This window comes from Lemur catta, chromosome 11 (assembly GCF_020740605.2).
Source record: "Lemur catta isolate mLemCat1 chromosome 11, mLemCat1.pri, whole genome shotgun sequence".
Lineage (NCBI taxonomy): Eukaryota > Metazoa > Chordata > Mammalia > Primates > Lemuridae > Lemur > Lemur catta.
The window spans coordinates 78,400,215-78,422,261 of NC_059138.1; the positions used below are offsets into that span (position 1 = coordinate 78,400,215).

Here is a 22,047-nt window from a genome sequence, read left to right on the forward strand (position 1 = left end):
CAGTAAATCTGTGTGTGAGAGCCATCATGATCATGCATCTAAACCAAATGCAAACCCTTTGTAACCATGTAAAGTTTTGTGATTGTTGTCTAAGTAGACATCATTATGTCAGGAAGAGTCAGACTGCTCTTTTCAAATGGCTTGTTACTGCTTTAAGGAATTTGCATTTTCACTTTTAAAACTGAGCTCTCGTGAGACTTTTCCTGCTACAGTTTTCAACTCTCTAGTTGGGTTGATGGTCTTAGGCATGTTATTTACCTTCTCTGAAGCTCTATTTTCTGAACTGTAAAATGGGGATACTTTTTTATTTGCAAAGTTATTTTGGGACTTAACCGTAGTTGGTTAAAGACATGGCCCCTGGATTCTGGCAGACAACAGTTCCACTTATAGTCAGAGTGGCCTTGGGTAAATTAAATTACTTAGCCTCTCTGAGCTACAATTTTCTTTTTTCTGTAAAATAGTGTATGATAATGCGTGTTTCACACTGTTGTGAAGAGTGAGATAATGCACATAAGTAATTTATTAGCATGGTTGCATGAATATAGAAAGATGCTAACGGTTATTGTCATTAATATTATTAATTTTATCTTAAAATATATGTACAGCCTAGCATTATATTATTGTTAATAGTAAAATTCTTAAATTGTGTCCTGCTTATTTAGTGGACTAGCTATTTGAAAGACAGTTGTCTGTGGCACTCATATAGTTTTTTCTTGCCATAATTACCATGAGGGTTTTACTAAAAAGGTATTGTGTTTATAATGGTCAGACATCATTGAGGAAGTTTTGTTTGTAGCATGGTGACTCCTCATGTATTTCCAGGGTTTACAAAGTAAAAATTGAGGATTCTTTGTTCATTGTGTTTATTGTATTTATTTGCATCAATAGCTGTTTGTTTAAAAATTTTCCTTTACCAGTCAAATTTTTTATGTTTAACTTACTTTTAAGTGGTACTTTTAATGCTCACATCACTTAAAATTAATACAAAACATTTACTGAATCTAATTACATGTATATAATATTTGCAGGCCAATTGTGTGTTCTTGTATGTTTTTTATATACATAATATATATATATAATTAAATAAGAAATGATACATGCTTTTTACTTAAGAGAAAATATAAAACTACTTTTCTTAAGAGTAAGAATGTCCTTGAATTGTGTCAGTTAATAGTATGTGTCTGTCTCATTTAATAGAGTCTAGTAACTAGACTGAAGTACTCCATAGCAAAAGTACCATATAGAATTGTGGTTCTCAACCAGTAATTCCTGGTGGTATATAGGAGTCACCCGGGAAGCTCTAAAGAAATACTAATACTCAGGTCAACCCCCAGAGATTCTCACTCACTTGGTCAAGTAACCGTACCAGGCAGGTAGCTGTGCTGTCTGGTTTATCACACCAGCCGTGTGTGATGAAGTCATCTAAAGGAGATTATTCAAAGAGGTTGGAAATTTTAGGAGACCAAATCCAAAGAGAAAGCATATACAATGGAAGCCAGATCTTTAAGCCTTTTCTTTGATAGCCTGAAGATGATGCTTCTTAGCACTGTGGCCCAGTGAAGAACCTTGGGCCTGGTGGTTTCTACAGACAGTTCTCATCAGGGAGGAATGAGAGAAGTCTTGGCTTTCTCTACCCACTCTATTTCCCAAGTAAACTGTTACTCAAGAGTTCTTAGTTATTGAATCTTAATGGGGTAGAAATGTTTTCTTAGCATCACTAAGCAAGAGCACCAGTTTGGAAGTTAGAAATTTAGTAGTCAATATTAGCTATTCTTTCATATTTTCTAGAATTAGTTATATATTTTTGTGTTAAACCATGGAAGAAAATGCAGTGCTTTGATATGTATCTAAACTAGTATATATCCACCTAGTAAGGAAATCTTTGGAGAATAATTAACTTATTTAAAAGGGAATATACTGATACTGTTAAGATAAATAATTCATGATGCTATAACTATACATGAAAGGAAGAATGAACACATATAACATTTCATGATATAGTTATTTAGTAGCCATGAGGGAAGATTTTTCTTTTCTTTTGATAGAACATTTTTAAACAGCTTTATTGAGGTATAGTTCACATACCATACAATTCATTCATTGAAAGTGTACAATTCAATGATCTTTAGTAAATTTGCAGAATTGTGCAACCATCACTGTAATCTAATTTTAGAACATTTTGTCCCTCTAAAAGAAATGTCATACCCATTAGGTGTTCTTCCCTATGCCCCCATCTGTAAGCAACCACTAATCTACTTTATTTCTCTGTAGTTTTGCCTATTTTGTACATTTCATATAAGTGGAATAATATAATATGTGGTTTTTTGTGAATGGCTTAGCATAATGTTTTCAAGGTTCACCCAGGTTGTAGAATGTGTCAATAGTTCATTTCTTTTTATTGCTGAATAATGTTGTATTATATGACTACATCACATTTTGTTTACATATTCATCATGGTGGGCATTTGGATTGACTTTTTTTTAACTATTGTAAATAATTCTGCTATGAACATTTGCAAGTTTTGGGTAGACATGTTTTCATTTCTCTTGGTATGGGATTGTGGAGATATATGGTACATTTGTGTATAACTTTTTAAGAAACTGCCAAGCATTTTAAAAGTATCTGTATCATTTTACATTCCCACTAGCAGTGTATAGCAACACCAATTATCTGTCCTTTTGATTATAACCATTTTAGTGAGTATGTAGTAGTAGCTCATTGCGGTTTTTAGTTTATATCCCTTAATGACTAAAGATCTTGAGCATCTTTGCATGTTACATATTGCCCATCTTTATATCTATCTTCTTTTGAGAAAAGACTATTCAACTCCTTTGTCCAGTTTCTACTTAGTAGATTATTTTAATTTACTACTTATGTTTTGTGACTACTTATTTTTTCTCAGCTAATGTTTCCTAATTATTTGCTAGTGATTTTTAAGTAGTGCTAATCTATCAATTTGGATAAAATGTAATTTTCTATTAATACCAATTTCTGTTTCCTTAGATCACACTGCAGAATCGAGTGGTATTGCAGAAAGTCAAGTTATCAATCTATGTGCAACCACCATTAGTACTGACTTGTGATCAGTTCACCTTTGAATTTATGAGTAAGTTTTTTGTTTTGGCTTGAAGTCTACCATGGTGTGAAACTTTTTTTTTTTTTTTTAAATATTAGTGTGTTTATTTCATGGCTGTTATTTCTTGTCTGAATAGTGAGACTGGGATCATCCCCAAACCAATGGTTGTGTTGGTTTGCTTATATTTTCCCTCTAAGCAACAAGCATGGGCTTTTAAGTCAATAATTATTGAGTTGAATTAATTTTTTAGGATTACAGATTTTTAAAGTTGGACTGTGATTGTTTTTAAATACTAAAATTGGGAAGGCTTTTTTTATTGATGTTTCTCTAGTGACCTGTTTATGGAATCAGTAATGTTTAAAGAAAGAATATTGGCTTTGGAGTTTGGCCTAAGTTTGAATCTTAGCTCTGACACTCACTTCATGTGTAACCTTGGGCAAGCTACTTTAATAATCTCTTGGAGCCTCAGTTATTTTAATCTGCAAAAGGGAGATTATTTGTCTTACAGGGTTGTTTTGAGGCTTTAAGATATCTATAATAATGCCTAAAATAGTAGACATGTCCTAAATGGCAACCTTTAGTACGATTTCTTTGTATAGAATTTCTCACCCTCAACCACTTATATCTAATTTGTCATTAGTCTTGTTTAAATGATCTTTGAAGTATCTTTCAAGTCTTTCCCTTTTTTTTTTTTTTTTTTGTGTTTACTACAGCTCTTCAGTTCAGGCTCCTGTCTCTTATTCATGAGTCAAAAATATCTCTCTTTTGCCTCTTACCCTTGGGTGAAAGCCTGACAGTTAATAGGAACTCAATAAATATTCATAGAATGAGTGAAAAAAAATGATTGAGTGAAGTAATCTTGTAGGTGATACGCAGCCATTGGATTCTAATTTTCTTTTCTATTTTTTTTTTTTACAATACTTCCAATTTATCTTTCTAAAACACATTCTGAACAATTTATTTTTCCAGTTAAAAATCTCTTATGGCTTTCTAACACAGGTTGGAGGCCAAGTACATACGCAGTCTACTAAGTACATGTATAATCTAGTAAGCCATTATAGTTACATCTATATCCAATCTCCCTCGTCCATTTTCCCCTGAAGTCTGTATTCTAGCCATGATAACAGGCTATTTTCCTCTCAAATTCTTTTGCTCTTTTGTACACCTTTTTTTCCTGCTCATGCCACCTGTTCATCTGAGTAGAGAGAAGCAGTGGCAAAGAATGCTAGATACTTTGTACCTTGTTCTGGAGTTATCAGAGTTCCTACCTCTGATATTAGCTGTGTGACATTGGGCAAGTTTCTTAATCTCTCTGTATTCCAGTTTCCTTTTGTGTAAAAATGGGGACAATAATAGGACTTACCTTGTAGATTTGTTGTGTAGATTAAATGAGTTACTCCATGTAAGCTGCTTATTATAGTACCTGGCATATAGTAGGTCTTAATACATTTTAACTGTTGTTAATGACAGTTGTCCCAAATTATGTAATTTATATTACTTTTACATTGCTTATAGCACCGGAGATGACTAGAACAGTAGGCTTTTCTGTTTATCTGAAAAGAAGTTATATACCAACTGAACTGGAAGGAAATGCTGTTGTTTCTTACTCAAGACCAACAGGTAAACATACACTTGTTCACAAATTTACAAGCCTAATCATTCCTTTAAGTTATTGGAGTTATGAGTTTAAAGCTTGTGTGTTTAAGATGGGAAAACATATTGTAAAATATAATTGAATGAAAAAATGTTCTTTTTTACTGTTAAATAAAATTATATGTTCTAATTTAATGTGTTATGAGTAGTGATAAGTCTATTTAGCTGATTTCCATATGTAATGTTCAGTTTCCTCTTTTTAGTTAACAGCAGATCTGATATATTTTTACTCCCATTAGAAGAATATTATCTAGTCATATTTCATTTATTTGAACTACAGGATAGTCGGAATTAGTAAAAAAGAATATTATGGATTACTCTAACATTAAGGGAATATTCAGAGTTTTAGACACTGTTTTAGTGACTAAAAACTCTTTGGTGTCTTATATGTTAAAATATTTAAGAACAGATCTGTTAAAACTTGGTCAGTTTTTTTTCCAGGAAACTTTTTTAGATTTTAAAAGGCTGTCTTAAGGCCAGATGAGATTCAATTATTGTCAATATCAACTTGCTTGAGTCTAATTTGATAGTTTTTTCCCCCTGTGTAGTAAATTCTTCATGGTAACAGTATGACAATCAACTGATTGATAGAAAATAAGAATTAGTAGTTATTGCTTTTTTTTAAAGAAACTTTGAAACATAGCGTAGCTGATACTAGCATATTTCAGCAATATTATATTTGTGTTTTTAAACATTTCTGTATAGTTTTCTTAGTTTTAAAAGTTTAAAAAGTACCTTATTCATCTCCCCGCCCCCATTTATGACCATATTGCTTATTTGGCAATGTTTTTCATAATTGTAGTTTTTTTTTGTCTAAGTGAATTTTCTGGTTTATTCATTGGCAACTCTATATGCTCTGATATGGTATAATATTATAACTTAAGTAAATTTAAATAATCTATTTCTTCTACTTTATAAATTATTTATCTTTAAACTGTTTTAAAAATTTGTTTTCAGTCAGAAGTAATCATGCTAACCATTTACTGTATTTTTAAAAGTTGGGGTTATATAAACATTTTTATGTTTAAATGGCTTTGATAAAGCTTGCTTCATAAAGAAAGAACAACTTCCACAAAGGATTATGTAATGATAGACCTTTTGGTTGGATATTTCTGAAAAGAACATTGAGATCTTCAATGTTATTTTAATTTTGAATTGTGAAATAAAAAAGTGATAACTATTTGGATCTCTGGATCATTCATCATTAATTGAACATCTTGATAACCATAGGCATTATTACACCTTACTTATGCTATTGAATGCATGGTTGTAGAGACTGCGAATGTGTTAAATTAAGTAATTATTTCATATATTTTCAAGGAAAAGTAGTCATACTGGTTGAAAATAAATTTAAAATAGAGAAAAGAGTAATAGAAAGTGGACAAAATGCTTAAAAATACACCATAAAGTTGTTAAATCAGTTTGTAAGGTTATGGTTGCACAATTTTGGCTATTATGCTTTTCTATAGACCAAAAGAAGATATTACTCCATACTAGTATTTATTGAAATTATTATAAGCAAGAGTAACTGGAAATACTAATATTGTATATTTAGCCATCCACTCAGTTTTTCTTTTCATTTAATACTCTTCATGTCATTTACATGTTGAGTGTTTTTTTGCTATTTGGTTAGATCATGTATCTTTATCTCTTTTTGCCACATTTATGCTAGAAGAGCATACTCTGATGGACTTCTGTAATGGCATTGTAAATATATTGTTGGATTTCATATTCATGTTATATTCTTTATTTGTGATTGACTTTATTTGTGTTTGATTGGATGGTCATTTAAACCATCTGTGAGAATCTTGAAAATTTTAATTTATATTTTAGCAGATGTATATTAAATTATGTAGCAAATTTTTACAGATAACTTGTTGCATTCTTTCTCCTCTACTCCTTTTTTCCATTGCCTGTGATGGATAGATCGAAATCCTGATGGTAAGTGTGAAGATAATTTAGAAAAATAATGAATTTCAGGATGAAAATTTGGTTAATGAATTGAATTCGTATTATACCATAAATGAAATCTTCTTATGGACTGCTGTTTTAACTAAAGAAATTTCTTTAGGATGATACATGTCTTGATCCTGCAATGGAGAGCATAGTAGATGTTTCCATAGAGAGTTGCATTATTGTGTCAGAGTTATGAAAAGAATGAAGTTAGGAGTAAGAACAGAATGACTTTTTTGAAAAATATCAAAGGTGTGTGTCATTGACAACTTACTTCTGTAAGTCATTGGTTATTTACCTGCATGCTCTGTTATTCTATTTTACTTAAAATAAAGGGTAAGAAAAAAAGGCATTTGTCACTGAATTTTAAATTGTCTTTCTACATGCTTCAACAGAGCCACCTCTCTCACTAAGAAGGCCGTGTGTATTCACTCTATGGGCCTCTATCTTGTTTAGAATTTGTGGGGGAATGTCATCAAAGGTCTGATCCCCTTGAACTTGCTTGGGTCAGTGTTAATTGTTAACTCATTTTGTTTTTCCCAAATCCTTTGCTTATGATGCTGCTATAATACTGATCATAATACAAGTTTATTCCTTAGGTTTTCTTATTAGGTTTTGAGCTCTTTAACAGCAGGGATCAAGCACTCATCTTTGAACTGCATGCTAATGGGGTACATGGCAGGCACTAAAAGTATTTCGTAGTTTGATTGTCTTTCCTCCTAGATATAGACTTAATGTGGTAGTTTATCAGTTATTTTAAGATAAATTTTAGATAGCAATATTAATTAGTAAAAATAAATATAATGAAAATACTTAAGAAATAATGACAATAATTACTCATACAATTTTCGTGATGCCAACATCCTGATTTGCATAGCACATACTATTTTTATTTCTGGAAGGTAAATGTATATTTATGTCAGAATTCTTTTTTATTTTTTTGAGACACAGTTTTGCTCTATTGCCCAGGCTAAAGTACAGTGGTGTTAGCCTAGCTCACAGCAACCTCAAACTCCTGAGCTCAAGCGATCTTCCTGCATCAGTGTCCTGGGACTACAGGCACACCACAACGCCCAGCTAATTTTTTCTATTTTTAGTAAAGATAGGGTCTTGCTGTTGCTCAGGCTGGTCTCGAACTCCTGAGCTCAAGCAATCCTTCTGCCTCGGCCTGCTGGAGTGCTAGGATTACAGGCGTGAGCCTCTGCACCCAGCCAGAGAAATGTTTTAATAGAAGTAAATGTTGAGCTTAATAACAAAGTATACTTGTCAAATTAGAATTTGGGTCATTAAAAATAACCTGTTATTAATAATGAATATTTACATTTTTGTTTGTAAAAGTGCATGTAACTGATAAGATTTTGGACTAAATATTGTAAAATACCATATTATTATCTAAATGATTAGTTTTAAGTATTAAAAAATCAGTTAAGGTTGTTATTGAGAGAAACTTATTCCTTCTTGCTGTAAATTCAGCCCAAACCATGAGGAAAAAAAAAATCACAATTTATAGAAATTTTAATGTTTCACCACCAAGTAAAACCTGGTTTTAATAATCTCTTCTGATATATTTTAAAATTATAATTAAGCTTTAGGGAGTAGAGCTGAAATATTCAGCTGTACCTAGTAGGCAAGAAAATAATGTGTTGCCACTTAGGTCTTACTTACACAGAAGGCTTCATATTTCAAAGACTGATCCATTTTATTGTCTTGATCTGTTCAGGCTGTGTTGCAGATAAGCAGTTCTGCTTTTATATGTGGAAAAAGAGAAGCAAACGAGGTTTTATGTTGTCCCATAAGGGTTAGTCTCCATTATTTCTGCATTAAAGTTACATGACATGGGCAGTGTAAAACATGACTGCAGATGAAGCACAGTACGTAGCCAGACATAACAGGAAGGGATCAAGGAAATTCTGGCTACCAGACATTGCTACTGCTTTGGGGTTCCTTGTTTTCAATATGAAATTACTCTAGCAGACCCCTGGAAAGAGTTCTAAAAGCATTATATAGATGTGTAATATATAGATATAGTTATTCTACTCTAATATACATATATATGTTCTTTTTTATTTTATATTATGTTCTTTTTCACTTTTTTTAAAACCACATTTTGGCTTCCTATTTGATGGTGATACCGGGCTCTTGGGTGTGCCAGGTGTAATTAGACTTCTCTTCCTGAAAAAATTGTTCTGTTGGAGGTAGTTTTGATGAGAATATTCTCTCTGAGTGTGAAACAATTTTGTGATTAATTGCACCATAGTAGTTATGACTATCCATTTCCTCTAGTAGGTTAGGAAGGGAAGCATTTGAATGAGAGGTGATTATAGTTGGTAAGAAAACTGCAGAACAAAGTCAGTCTGATGAATGACTAGGCCAATATTTGAGTAAAATAAATGATGAAACTCTTTTCTCTGGGAGACTTTATTCATTATACTCTTCAATCATGAATTGACTTGACTTGTATTTGATTGGATAGTTGTTTAGACCAGTCTCTATTAACTTAGAGAGTTGAATAAGCCAGATAGAGAGACTGTTTTGCCAACATAGGGAAAATATCTCTGATGGTAGGCAAAGTTAGGACCAGTTAGCCTCTTTGAACTACGCTGAAAGCTGTTCTATTAGCAACCTTGAAAAATCTTTAAATACATGCAATGCTTTCTTTCTTTATTACACATGAGTATGTCCACACATACCTCTATGAACTGTTATCTTGATGTTCTTAGATACAGCTACAGCCCAAAGAGCAATTAGTAGCCAAATTTATACTTCAAGTTTCTTAAGAAAGTGTAAATCCAAATAGAAACGTGCCTCTGATAAACCCATGTCTGAATACTAGAGATTGTATTTTTAGATGCTTGGATTTTAATTTGATGATAAATACTATAAAATAGGGGCATTTTAATTTTTTCTTTTAAAGGTATGGTTCCTTAAACAGGTTTCTAAAGGATTTCATACTCTCTATTTTTTTCCCCTAATGGTGAAACTTTTCAGGCTGTCATCATTTAAAAAATAGCCATAATCATTTTATTAAGTATGAGTATAATCATTTTTCAAAGTAATGTTTTCCAAATGTCCTGTGAGAAACAGGTTTATAATTCCTGGAGAGAAAAGATATTTTGGAGGAGTTCTGCAAATCTTAGCAAATTCAGACCATTGCTCAAATGTGTGATATTGTCATTAACTGACCTAACTGAACTGTGAGTTCAATTACAATGAATTACAATATATTTCTCTTCTTGGGGTTATTAATGCTTACAGTCCATTTGCTTAAATTTTTGAAAACTTATTTATGCAACTAGTTTCTTTACCTATGGGTTCTTGGAGATCTAGGATAATAATATTCAAATATATAGACTCAGTAACATAAAGCCACTGTTGTTGATTATGTTTAGTTTTTTTTTTTTTTTTTATTGTGAATTTAGTCAGGACCTGGTCCAAATGAAGTAGAGGCCACAGTTTTAACAGTATAATTTTAGAAAAACTCTTACAGCCAAATTTTTGTTTGAACAATTAGCTCAGAATTTAGTTGAAAGTATATAGAGGATAGCTTTCCTTTGTGCATGTACAAAATTGTCGGAAGATGAAGTATGTTTTGTTGTTTTTCATTAAAAATAAAGGCAACGGAAATAGGTTTCAGCTTCCTTTTTCTTTCCAGACTGTAGTATTAATTGAGGCTGCAATTTATTTATTGCAGAGGAAACATACTCAGTGGGTATCTTTCCATAATTTGGGGATCTATAGGATATATAGAAATTTCCTTGAAGTTGGAAAAGGTAGTGCTTTGTAATTTTTTTTGCGGTGCTGTTGATAGTTGTGCTTTGGGCAGTATCTTAGATCACATTACTGTAATATTTTGAGTCAAAACATTTCATCATGGTAAAGTACAAATACACATGCCTCTGAAAACCTTACAGAATGTCAAGAAATAATACCCTGGGACTTTTTTTTGTGAGAGACACCACTTATACTTTGCATCTAGGATTCCAGAAGTGAATTTAACATCTGTTGGTTATGAGCAAAAAACGAGCTATGTAAGATTTGATGGATAATAGATTATATTGAAGAGAATGACAAATATGCTCCACATGCTCTGAAAAAGTAGTTAATTGACCTCATATATCAATATGCTTGCCATTGTTGATGATCTCTTACTATCCTAGTGGATAAGTAGTACTGAAAAGTGTATTCCCAGCTTGGATGTAGACTAAGCCACACAATTCCAATTGGCATTAGCAAAATATATTGCTAATTTCAGGGATCCTGCTTTGGGATCATGTCTCCAAGCTTTAAATGCTTTTGCTTTTGCTATTTTTAAGCTGCTCACTGACTCCATTATAAAGAAATAAGGGAATTAATGTGTGGATCCATTGAGTAGAGTAGAACATTTTGAGTTTTCCATTTTTCTACAGTAGTATACTAAGATACAGGCTTCTGTATGTTATCTTTCATCTTATCCAGTCCAAAACAGAATCGTAGAATAAAATGAGGGAAAACTAAGGTTATAGAATTGCTTTTCTAGATTTATAAGTAGAGAGCCTAATTTACTTTGGTTTTAGTTCCATTATCTGTAAAAATATTGAAAGAAATTATTTTTTTAAACTTTAAAAATTCTTATATGAAACTCTTCATTATTTAGTCAATTACCTATTTCAATATGCATGTAAATATTGACAACATTTGACAATTGAGTGACTGTCTCTTAAAGTGGTATATAAAGTTAAATGGCTTGAGAAAAATTTAATTTATATGAAAGCAACATTCTTAATATTAATGTGTAAAATGGACACGGACTTCAGTAGAACTTCAGTAGAGCAAATACTGCTTTGATACTCATAATTTATCGAAAACTATTAGTATACTTTGAATCTTCAATAAGTAAAAATAACTAAAGATTTAAAATGTTTATGGGTAGAAAAATTTGTAGATATGATCATATAGAATCTTACTGATAGAAAATTTATATATTTCACTCATTTTTGCTGATAGATTAGGTGCTAGAGCTTTGAAGGTCTTAGTTTAAAGACTTAGTTCAGCAATTGAATGGAAGTAACTATAATGTTTTATATAGTATCCAAATGTGATGACTTTAAAATGTGGTATTACTATTAAAGATAGACCCCATGCTTATGCTCCTTTTAATATTTTACTTTTGCCTTGTATCTTTTGCAATTAGGAAAAAAATGAATCATGGTAACACTTTACAGTTATTTTAATTATGCTAAATGAAATAGGCAACAAGCTTATAAACCAAGATGTGTTGCTATTAGTAGTACAAATTTTTTTGCCAAATTATTTGTCAAGTCTGTGAATCTGCATTTCTCTCTTTTATTTCAGGCATTCCTAGAGTTATCCAATGTAAATTTAGACTTCCCCTGAAATTAATCTGCCTACCAGGTCAGCCTTCAAAAACTGCAAGCCACAAAATAACTATTGATACCAACAAATCTCCAGTCAGTCTTCTCAGTCTCTTCCCAGGTAGGACTTTTGAAGTAACATGCCTGTAGCATCAGAAATGCCAAGAATTTAGAATGGAATCCTTCATCAGCAGGTAATGATGGGGTAATTATCAGATAATTGTTAAGTAAGAATATAAAAATGCCTCAAGGATTTTTCCCTCTTGTTTGCCTGTTCAAAGGTGAATAGCTTATATCAACAAGGTAATAAGGTATACCTTTTAAGTTTGATTAAAATTATTATAATCATTATTTTGCTTCAGTATTCAGAAATAAAAACATCAAATGTTTCTTTTTAGACTGTGGAATTTTTTGGCTTGGAATGTAAATATTTATTATTCATTTTTATTGTAGGTTTTTGAATATATCCCTTTTCTAAGTATATAAATATTTATTATTCATCTTCACTGTAGGTTTTTGGATATGTACCTTTTTAAAGTATATTCTTATGCCCCTGAAAAGTAATCTCATAAGTAGGTGCTCTTTGTGGTTCTGCTGTCTGTAGCAGCTGGAGGGGGTGAATGCTCATTCTGCAGCTCTGGTTGTTTAGAGGGGCTTCATATTTAAAGCCTGAATATTACAGTTAACTTTTGGAGTAATTTGTGAAGGTGTAACTTTCTCCAGGTGTCAGTTTTTCTTTCAGAGCAGCTTAGAAAACAGAGAGGCTTTGATTGGATAAAACATCTTTAGTAACCACGGTTTCTAGTGCATTACATCTATTAGCTTTCTTGGTGATGGGAGGAATTAAAGAAAAAAATCTGGGGATTAAATCAACCCTTTTAAATCCTTCTTTAAAATAAGTACTATTGGCTTTCAGATGCATCTTCACCCTTGCATCAGAGGATAGTATTTAGAACGCACACAATATTTCCCTCAAGCTTTAGTAATTTATGGTAAATCAACTTTTGTGTTATTAACTACTTCAAGTGCTTAAGATTTATTTTTCATTAATTTGAAGTGTTTAAAAAGCTTTATTTATATGTAACTGTGAAAAAAATCTCCAAAATTAAATGCTGTTTATTGTAATTATTCTATTCTTAAGTGTGAATTGAGTTTGGATATGTGAATGTAGATATAGGTAATATTTTTTACCTTTTGAGTTCTTTCTCCCTCCCTTCTCTTTCCTTCTCTTCCCCTCTTCTTTTTTAGTCAATTTTCTTATGAAAAATTTGAATTATAAAAAAGGCAGAAAGAGTTACTACGTTTGTAACATGTTGCACAAACTTGTTAGTTTCTTGAGTCTCCTAGACTACCCTGAGAACATAGTTGGAAATTGTTGAACACTGAATTTACTGGTGTCTTTGAAAAATGTTTGAGCACCTGGCTTCTGAGAGGTTGATCTTTATTGTAGTTGGATGAAATCCAATTAGAGATTGAATAAAAATGTATGCCTTTGACCAGAAAGGTAATCTCTGTAAGATATGAATTGGACAGTATGGACTAAAGAAAGCTTAGATAACCTATCAATTTTCCTCCTGATTTGGGGCTCAATTGTTTTGATGTTACAGGTCTTATGCTCATCAGAATGTATTATATTTGGTTCTACTCACTTTAGAAATGGGACTCAATGATTAATTTTTAAAAATTTTCCCCAAGATCTGATATATGTGATACAGAATGTTTTTTTAAAATTCCTGGATTTATGTTCATATTGAAAGAACTGGAATCATGTAATTGTTTAAAATAAATATTACCCCATTCTTACAAAAGTAAGACTTTTATATGTTGATGTCAAATAAAGTTGCTCTTGTAAATCTTGTTTTTTAACTGAAAGAAGCAAAATTAATGAGCTTCATAGAAAAGAAATAAAACAACTTTTAATCTACACATTTTCCTATTTGTTTATTCCAGTTTTCTTTTTGTGAACAAATATAGGTATATTTAAAATAACTTTAAGGCTGGGTGCAGTGGCTCATGCCTGTAATCCCAGCACTTTGGGAGGCCGAGGTGGGAGGATCCCTTGAGGCCAGGAATTCGAGACCAGCCTAAGCAACATAGTGAAACCCCATCTCTACCAAATAAAAAAACAAAAAAAACAAAAAAAAAACCTTTAGATTTTCTTATTACAAAAGAAATGTTAAATTTAGAAAATATAGATAAGCAAAAAGAAAAAAATGAAAGTTACTAGTAATTCTACTATCCAGCAATGTCTACTTATATTTCATTATATTTTCCTAATCTTACAAAAAGTATTTTTTTAACTTTTTATCCCCCCAAAAGATTTTACTTTTCATATTGTTTTGAGATATCTTTCTATATCATTAGATATTTTTGTTATATGATTTTAATGACTGAATAGTATTCTATCATAAATCCATACCATGAGCTCATTTGACCAACATTATACTTTTAGATATTTATGTTGTTTTTAGTGTATTAGGTATATTGTAAATATACGTGGGATAAACATCTTTGTAATAATATTTTTATTATTATTTCTTTGATGAATATCTAAATGTGGAATTGCTGGCTCAAACAAAGGATAAGAATATTTTTAAGGCTTTTGAAATAGAGTTTGAAATTAACTACCTGAAGGACCATAGCCGTTAACTCTATCAACAATATTTGAATGAAGGTGTCTATTACCCAAATCCTTGCCAATAGAGAATATTATAATTATAAAAACTTTTAATATGCTCAATGGCTATATAGGAAACATTTATTTACATATATATAAATAGCTATCTGGGATGCTTCTGGCTAAAAGTAGCTTAAGCGGTAAAGACATTTCTTTATCTCACATAAAGAAGAACAGAAGTGGGCAATGGAAGCTGTTGCAGTGGTTAGTGACTGTTATCAAAGACCTGGCTTTTTTCTTTGCAATCCTCCATCTCTAGTATGTTGGCTTGTTCCGTGGCAGTAAGATATTTGCTTCAGGTCCAGGTATCATACCTAACTATGAGGCAGGAGGTAAGGGGAAGAGACAGCTATAGTAATGAAGATCACTTTTGTCAGAAAAGCGTGTTTCTAAAAGGTTCCTTGGAAATTTCTCCTTAGGTCTCAGTAGCCATAATTTTGTTACATGGTCTCTTCTAGCAGTATGGGAGGCTGAGAACTAATGTAGGTAGGCTTGTGAAAACGGGGTTGGAAATAGATGTTAAATTAGCTGACCATTAGTATATGTCACGATACCAGTAGTTTTATACAAAAATTTTACTTAAATGTAATAACAGATAACATATCTTTTGATAACAGTCTTTTATGTTACTCAAATATATGTCTATATTTGCTTGTCAATAGTTTTTTTTTTTTTTTCGAAAGAGTGAGTCTCACTTCATTGCCCAGGTAGAGTACAGTGGCCCAATCATAGCTCACTGCAACCTTAAACTCCTGGGCTGAAGTGACCCTCTTCCCTCAGCCTCCTGAGTAGCTGGGACTACAGGCATGCCCCACCACACCCAACTAATTTTTTCTATTTTTGGTAGAGATGGGGTCTTGCTGTTGCTCAAGCTGGTCTTTTTTTTTTTTTTTTTTGAGACAAAGTCTCACTCTGTTGCCCTGGCTAGAGTGCCGTGGCATCAGCCTGGCTCACAGCAACTTCAAACTCCTGGGCTCGAGCAATCCTCCTGCCTCAGCCTCCCGAGTAGCTGGGACTACAGGCATGTACCACCATGCCCGGCTAATTTTTTCTATATATATATGTTTTTTAGCTGTCCATATAATTTCTTTTCTATTTTTAGTAGAGATGGGGTCTCACTCTTGCTCAGGCTGGTCTCGAACTCCTGAGCTCAAACAATCCGCCTGCCTCAGCCTCCCAGAGTGCTAAGATTACAGGTGTGAGCCACCGCGCCCGGCCTCAAGCTGGTCTTGAACTCCTGACCTCCACAATCCTCCCACCTCAGCCTCCCAGAGTGCTAGGCTTATAGGTGTGAGCCACTGTGCCTGGCCTACACAGAGTTTTTTATACTTCTTTGTTCCTCTTAGGAGAAATTCCTTGAAGACAAAGGATTGAGTTAATGGGCATGCACATTTGAAATCATTATCCAAATGCCAAACTGCCTTCCAGAAAAATTTTGTCAGGTTATACTCACGAGAATAGACTGTGCTTATGTGCACAGGCTGGGGCAGTCGTGGTGCTGAGCATGCAGGTGGGGCACGTGTGCAGGCGGTGATGGTGCACAGCATGCTGTCTGCCCACATACAAAGATGGAGGCTGCACTGGCTCTTACCCTGCTTGGAGCCTCTTAGGTGACAACGGTGGTTAAACTGCTCCTACGGTGGGCAGTGGGTGCTGAAGGCTATGGGCGTGAGCTTTGCCCACGTCCCACAGGAGGTGCAATTGAGCAGGATCACCCAGGCTACATCAGTGAGTGCCGCACCTGTGGTCTTCTGCTTTGTCCAGGTCCCCCCTATTGTTAGTGTTTTGAGGAACCTATTATACATGTAGTTTTCCATAATGGCTATACTGATGTATATTCCCACCAACAGCATACAAGTATTTCCTTGTCTCCACATCCTAGCCAACACTTATTATCTCTTCTCTTTTTAGTAATAGTCATTCTAATAGATGTGAGGTGATATCTCATTGAGGTTTTAATTTGCAGTTCCCTAACAATTAGTAATGCTGAGCATTTTTTTAATATATATTTGTTGGCCATTTGTGTGTTTTCTATTGAAAAATGTCTATTTAAGTCCCTTGCCCGTTTTTTAATTGAATTGTTTTGTTTGAGTTCCTTATATAGTTTGGTTCTTAACCCCTTATCTGATGTATGGTTTGCAAATATTTTTTCCAATACGTAGGCTGTCGCTTTACTCTGTTAATTGTTTAGTTGGTTGTGAAGAAACTTTATTTTGATGTAATCATATTTGTCTATTTCTGCTTTTGTTGACTGCACTTTGGGGGTCAATTCTAAAAGGAGGGGGCCATGGGTGTGCACACACTCACTTTGGCTCTGGGGTACAAGGTAGAGTCCAGCCCTGTGTGACAGCTGAGGTAATGACTGGAACATGGGAACGCACAGAAAGACATTGGCTCCCGGCCCTGGAGTGCGTGCTCACTCACTATGTTGGTGCCTTTGGTGTCTGAGGCATGGATGGACCCAGTGCAGCCACACAGTCAGTATCTAGAGCATGCATGTTTGTGGGAGGCTGTGGCTCAGAGGTCAAGGGCATGTGCAGGGTTGGGAGAGGTGGCAGCTTTGGTCCTGGGGCTGCACAACAGCAGTTGCTTCTTGAGCAGGGGCGTGTACAGCCATACCTTCCTCTCTGAGGTTTCCTGGTGGGAATGGGTATTGGTTACCTTAGTGGCAAAAGATGCCAGTATCTTCTGTGGAGCAGGCTGCTGGGGACCACGATGGTTCCTGCTGCATAGTTGGCACCAATAGTTTCTCTTCTTTATTCTTTGTTCCTAACCATCTGTAGGCATCTTAGGTATGTAGACATAACCGACCATCCTTTCTGTGTTGCTGCAATTTCTTAAATTGGCCCTTGAACTCTCATAGACCTTTTTTTTTTTTTTTTTGAGACAGAGTCTCAATTTGTTGCCCTGGCTAGAGTGAGTGCCGTGGTGTCAGCCTAGCTCACAGCAACCTCAAACTCCTGGGCTCAAGCCATCCTTCTGCCTCAGCCTCCCGAGTAGCTGGGACTACAGGCATGCGCCACCATGCCTGGCTAATTTTTTCTATATATATTTTAGTTGGCCAGATAATTTCTTTCTATTTTTAGTAGAGACGGGGGGTCTCACTCGTGCTCAGGCTGGTCTCGAACTCCTGACCTTGAGTGATCCACCCACCTTGGCCTCCCAGAGTGCTAGGATTACAGGCGTGAGCTACCGCGCCCGGCCCCTTTTTAGTTTCTTGATAGCTGTCTATATTACTTTTTTTTTTTGCAGAGGGATGAAGGCTGGTACCTCCTACTCTACCATCTTGGTAGACATCCTTTACTCACTGTGATGATATTTAGTATTTTCTTCTGTCTGCCCTGTTGCCTGTAAATGGGTAGTTGTTTGTAGAGCTAGTAGAGTCAGGATTGATTATTTTGGCGAGAGTTCTTCATAGGTGGTAGTATAGACTTTCAACAGACAAAATATTTGTTTGTCTCTTTTTTGTGTGATGGTAACAACCATTTGATATTCAATGCTGAGAACCATTATTTCATTACAGGCTAAAAAATGGTGATAACCCATTTCTTTTAAGCTTTCTTCAGTTTTTAGCTAGAATATTTGTATACAGAGAACCTTTCTCTCAACTAGTAGTGGTTGTGTGGTGCTGTTTGAGTAGAATTGTCAGGATAAATGCTTGGTTCTTTCTACTTATTACTAGTTTTAAAAATATTTAAAATAAGTGGAGTTTGAAATAGAGTTGATTCTCTAGGCTCTTCCAACAGTGACCATTTGTTTTTGTTTTGTTTTGTTGTTAAGTATCTATATGAACTCATGCCTTTAAATATATTTGGTGTATTTTACTCCACTGCAGTTATTATCTTGTTTGATACTCAGTTATTTTTTTTCTGGCCAGTGGTAGTCTAAGCCAGCTCTCAAGTCCTTTTTGTACAACCCTACTAGTTCACTGATTGCTTCTTTGCTATCTAGTTTAACAAGATATTCTAGGTTCATTTTGTGCATGTTCTGTCCCATATCTGGAATCAACCATTAGAAGAGAGGAAATTAAATGATCCATAGTGTTATTTAGAGGCAGAAATTCCGGCAATTGAAAGCTACTATGGAAGTCAATCTATTTTAGCTTATACATGGACTTTATACATGACTAGTGACATAAACATTTGTCATTGAGCTCTGCTTCATATTTCAAATGTTGTGTTAATTTTGCCTTTGGGTTACATAAGGTGCTATTTTTCTTTCTTTCTTTTTTTTTTTTAATAGGTTTTGCCAATCAGTCAGATGATGATCAGGTGAATATAATGGGCTTTCGCTTCTTAGGAGGCTCCCGAGTTACTCTTCTTGCTTCCAAAACTTCTCGTAAGTAAAACCATGAATTATTTCTTTTTAAATTTTCTTCTGAGTACACTACATCACAGAGCATCCTCACATCAATGATTCCTGCAAAGGGCAGTGTTCAATTATATATAGAAAACTAAGAGCTATACTATTAACTGTATAGCATATAAAAATTATGAAGATAGGATTGTGTTTTATTTGAGATGTGTAACTTTGGTGTTGGGGATGAGGATAGTTTGAGAGAGGAATTTAAAGAATTGAAAAATGTTTTTGAAATAGGTGTGTGGTGAAGTCGGTTGTGGATACTCCTAAAAATTGGAATTAATTTTTTTTGCATATATTCTTATTTCCTCCTTTTGGATATTAGCAAAGATGATGGTAAAAGTGAATGACTTTTGATGAGACTAATTTCAGTAGTCAGAAATGTAGTAATTATATAATCAAATTTGAACTTCAGATTTAAATATTCTTTATTGATTTGCTCACTTCATACTTATGAGAATGTTCAAACTAGTCTATATAAAGCTGACTTCTGTTATATGTAGTATACTGAAGCTACTGAATTCACCAAGTTGTGTACATCTTCGTAGACATAAAGTAAGATATTAAGAAAGAAAGTGTTTAACAAATTTGTATTGAGGGAAAAGTGTGCATATGTATACACAAACACACACATTGAAATAGTCTGCCTGACACATTGCAATTAAAAAAATCTCTGCAGTTTTTGCAGGGGGCTTTCACTTTGTACTTATTCATTTGTACTTGTAGTTGGCTATTACTTTTATATTAATAGTAATAAGTAGAGTAAAATAGGCTATCTGTTTTTAAAAAGAAAGACATTAGCAGGAGGAACATACATCCCATTGAGACATTATAATAATGTTTCTGTGGCTAAAATCATAACAGGTTCTTGAATACGTAGATTGGTAACTGTTGAAATAGAATAGGATACAACTAAAGACTCTAGAATAGGTCACAGAAATCAAAGACAACTCTGATAAGAATGAGAAGAAAATCTGTAATTTTCATGTATATTGCAACTGGTCATGATTGCAGTCTTTTGTTCATTCATACCATTTCAAAATTTTTTATTTTATTGTCATAGAATCCTTAATATAAGTTCTATCCTCTTAACAAATTTTTAAGTATACAATACAGTATTGTTAACTATAAGTACATGGCAACATTTTGCTTTGATTAGCCTTAATCTCCAGTTGGATGATGGAATCGTTTTCGTGCATTTCTCTTAGTTTAACTATTTTCTTTAATAAAACTAAAAAAGCTATTGCCAACATTTCTTTGGGAAATTTTACACATCTGTTTGACTTCAGTTGATGGTACTATATAATGAATCTGCAATTGAAACCATTAAAAAAGGCAAAAAGTTAGCATTTGTGCAAATGAAGATATTTATATCCTAATACATTATATCTATTCTTTTTTGTATAAAGTAACTCTTAGAACACTGATGTTGCTCATAATTACCTTACCATTATCTAAATTTTACCAAATATCCAGGTATATAACTGATTTATTCACTTTATCTGAATGTATGGCAATGATTTGACACAGCCATAGTGTGGGTAGATGGACTAAATAATGGAATAGGACAGGAGTTTTTAAACGATGAACTACATGAACTATATAAACTGCAACCTGAATAATAGTTATTAAAATTTCCTGATGGTTTTTTGGTTTCAGTGCCACACAGAATCCTACCTTTGGTAATGGAGGGAGATAGGTATGAAGAGTGTGGTTTTCTAGGGTTGAGAGGCAGATGTTGGTATTCTCTACTGCTTTATCAGAATATTCACCCCCAAGAAAGGAATGAATTATTTGTACCTAACCTATGTTTGGCATTTTTATTTTTTATGAAAGGAATAAATTCTAGCCTAGCAATTTGGATAGGCAGAAAAATCCTAAAAATGGAAAGAGCCCTGCATTTCTTCCATAGTAAACAGTCAAATGATTCATAAGTCATATAGAATTGTCTTTGGTTCTCAGGTAGTATTTTCCCTGGGTTCCACATATTCGTCTCTTTTTAAAAGCTTGCTTGATAATCAACCAAGGCTACAAGTGTGCTATATGGTAAGTTTTGTTCAATTTCCTTATTCGTTATAGACCAGTCCAAGCAGAATAAAAAAAGTGAGTGAAGTTCATTGCCTCAGATACCAAATCACGTTCCCTGGGGGAACTGAATAGGTTTTTATTTTCAGAAGGTAGAGTAGTACTTAAATGTAATTAAAGTTTATTGTGTGAATTCTGAAAAAAAATGAAGCATTTAGGATAAAAATATTTAGGAAAAACACACTAGCAAAATTTCTGAAAATTATTATCATAGTCCTAAATTGAAAATAAAGGATGGGTCAAATTTTATGAGATCAAATATTTTTATAATCAATATTATAAAATATTTCTGCATGGAGGTCTGTAATTTGAGTGATTCTGAAATATGCTATTGCCTAAATATGCCTATATGCTTCCCATGCCACTATCCTAAGATTCAGATCCACACAGTGACATATACAACAAACACTGCCATCTCTGTCTCTCCACTCTCTCCTACTCCCCTTTTCTTCTGTACTTTTCATTTCTTTCTTTTTTTTTTTTTAGACAGAGTCTCACTCCGTTGCCCAGGCTAGCTCACAGCAACCTCAGCCACAGCCGTGGCATCAGCCTAGCTCACAGCAACCTCAAACTCCTGGGCTTAAGCAATCCTACTGTCTCAGCCTCCCGAGTAGCTGGGACTACAGGCATGCACCACCATGCCCAGCTAATTTTTTCTATATATATTTTTAGTTGTCCAACTAATTTCTTTCTATTTTTTTAGTAGAGATGGGGTCTCGCTCTTGCTCAGGCTGGTCTCGAACTCCTGAGCTCAAACGATCTGCCTACCTCGGCCTCCCAGAGTGCTAGGATTACAGGCGTGAGCCACCGCACCCTGCCTCCTCTGTACTTTTCTGAGTCTTGCCTTTCTCTATTTTTACCTTTATCTCTGATCTCTATTTGTGCATTGCCTT

General features: G+C 33.8%; 1 protein-coding gene across 2 annotated transcripts in view; it reads left to right on the forward strand.

The window, feature by feature from the left end:
• The window catches only part of BBS9 (Bardet-Biedl syndrome 9), a 405,454-nt gene that overhangs the window by 179,396 nt on the left and 204,011 nt on the right, over positions 1-22,047 (forward strand). Inside the window, exons 13-17 of one of the 2 annotated variants that reach the window (XM_045564593.1) lie at positions 3,004-3,106; positions 4,592-4,696; positions 6,656-6,670; positions 12,014-12,154; positions 18,953-19,048. In XM_045564593.1, the coding sequence (XP_045420549.1) occupies positions 3,004-3,106; positions 4,592-4,696; positions 6,656-6,670; positions 12,014-12,154; positions 18,953-19,048 (460 nt within the window). The remainder of the gene's footprint in view (positions 1-3,003; positions 3,107-4,591; positions 4,697-6,655; positions 6,671-12,013; positions 12,155-18,952; positions 19,049-22,047) is intronic. The other variant, XM_045564594.1, reaches the window with a different exon arrangement.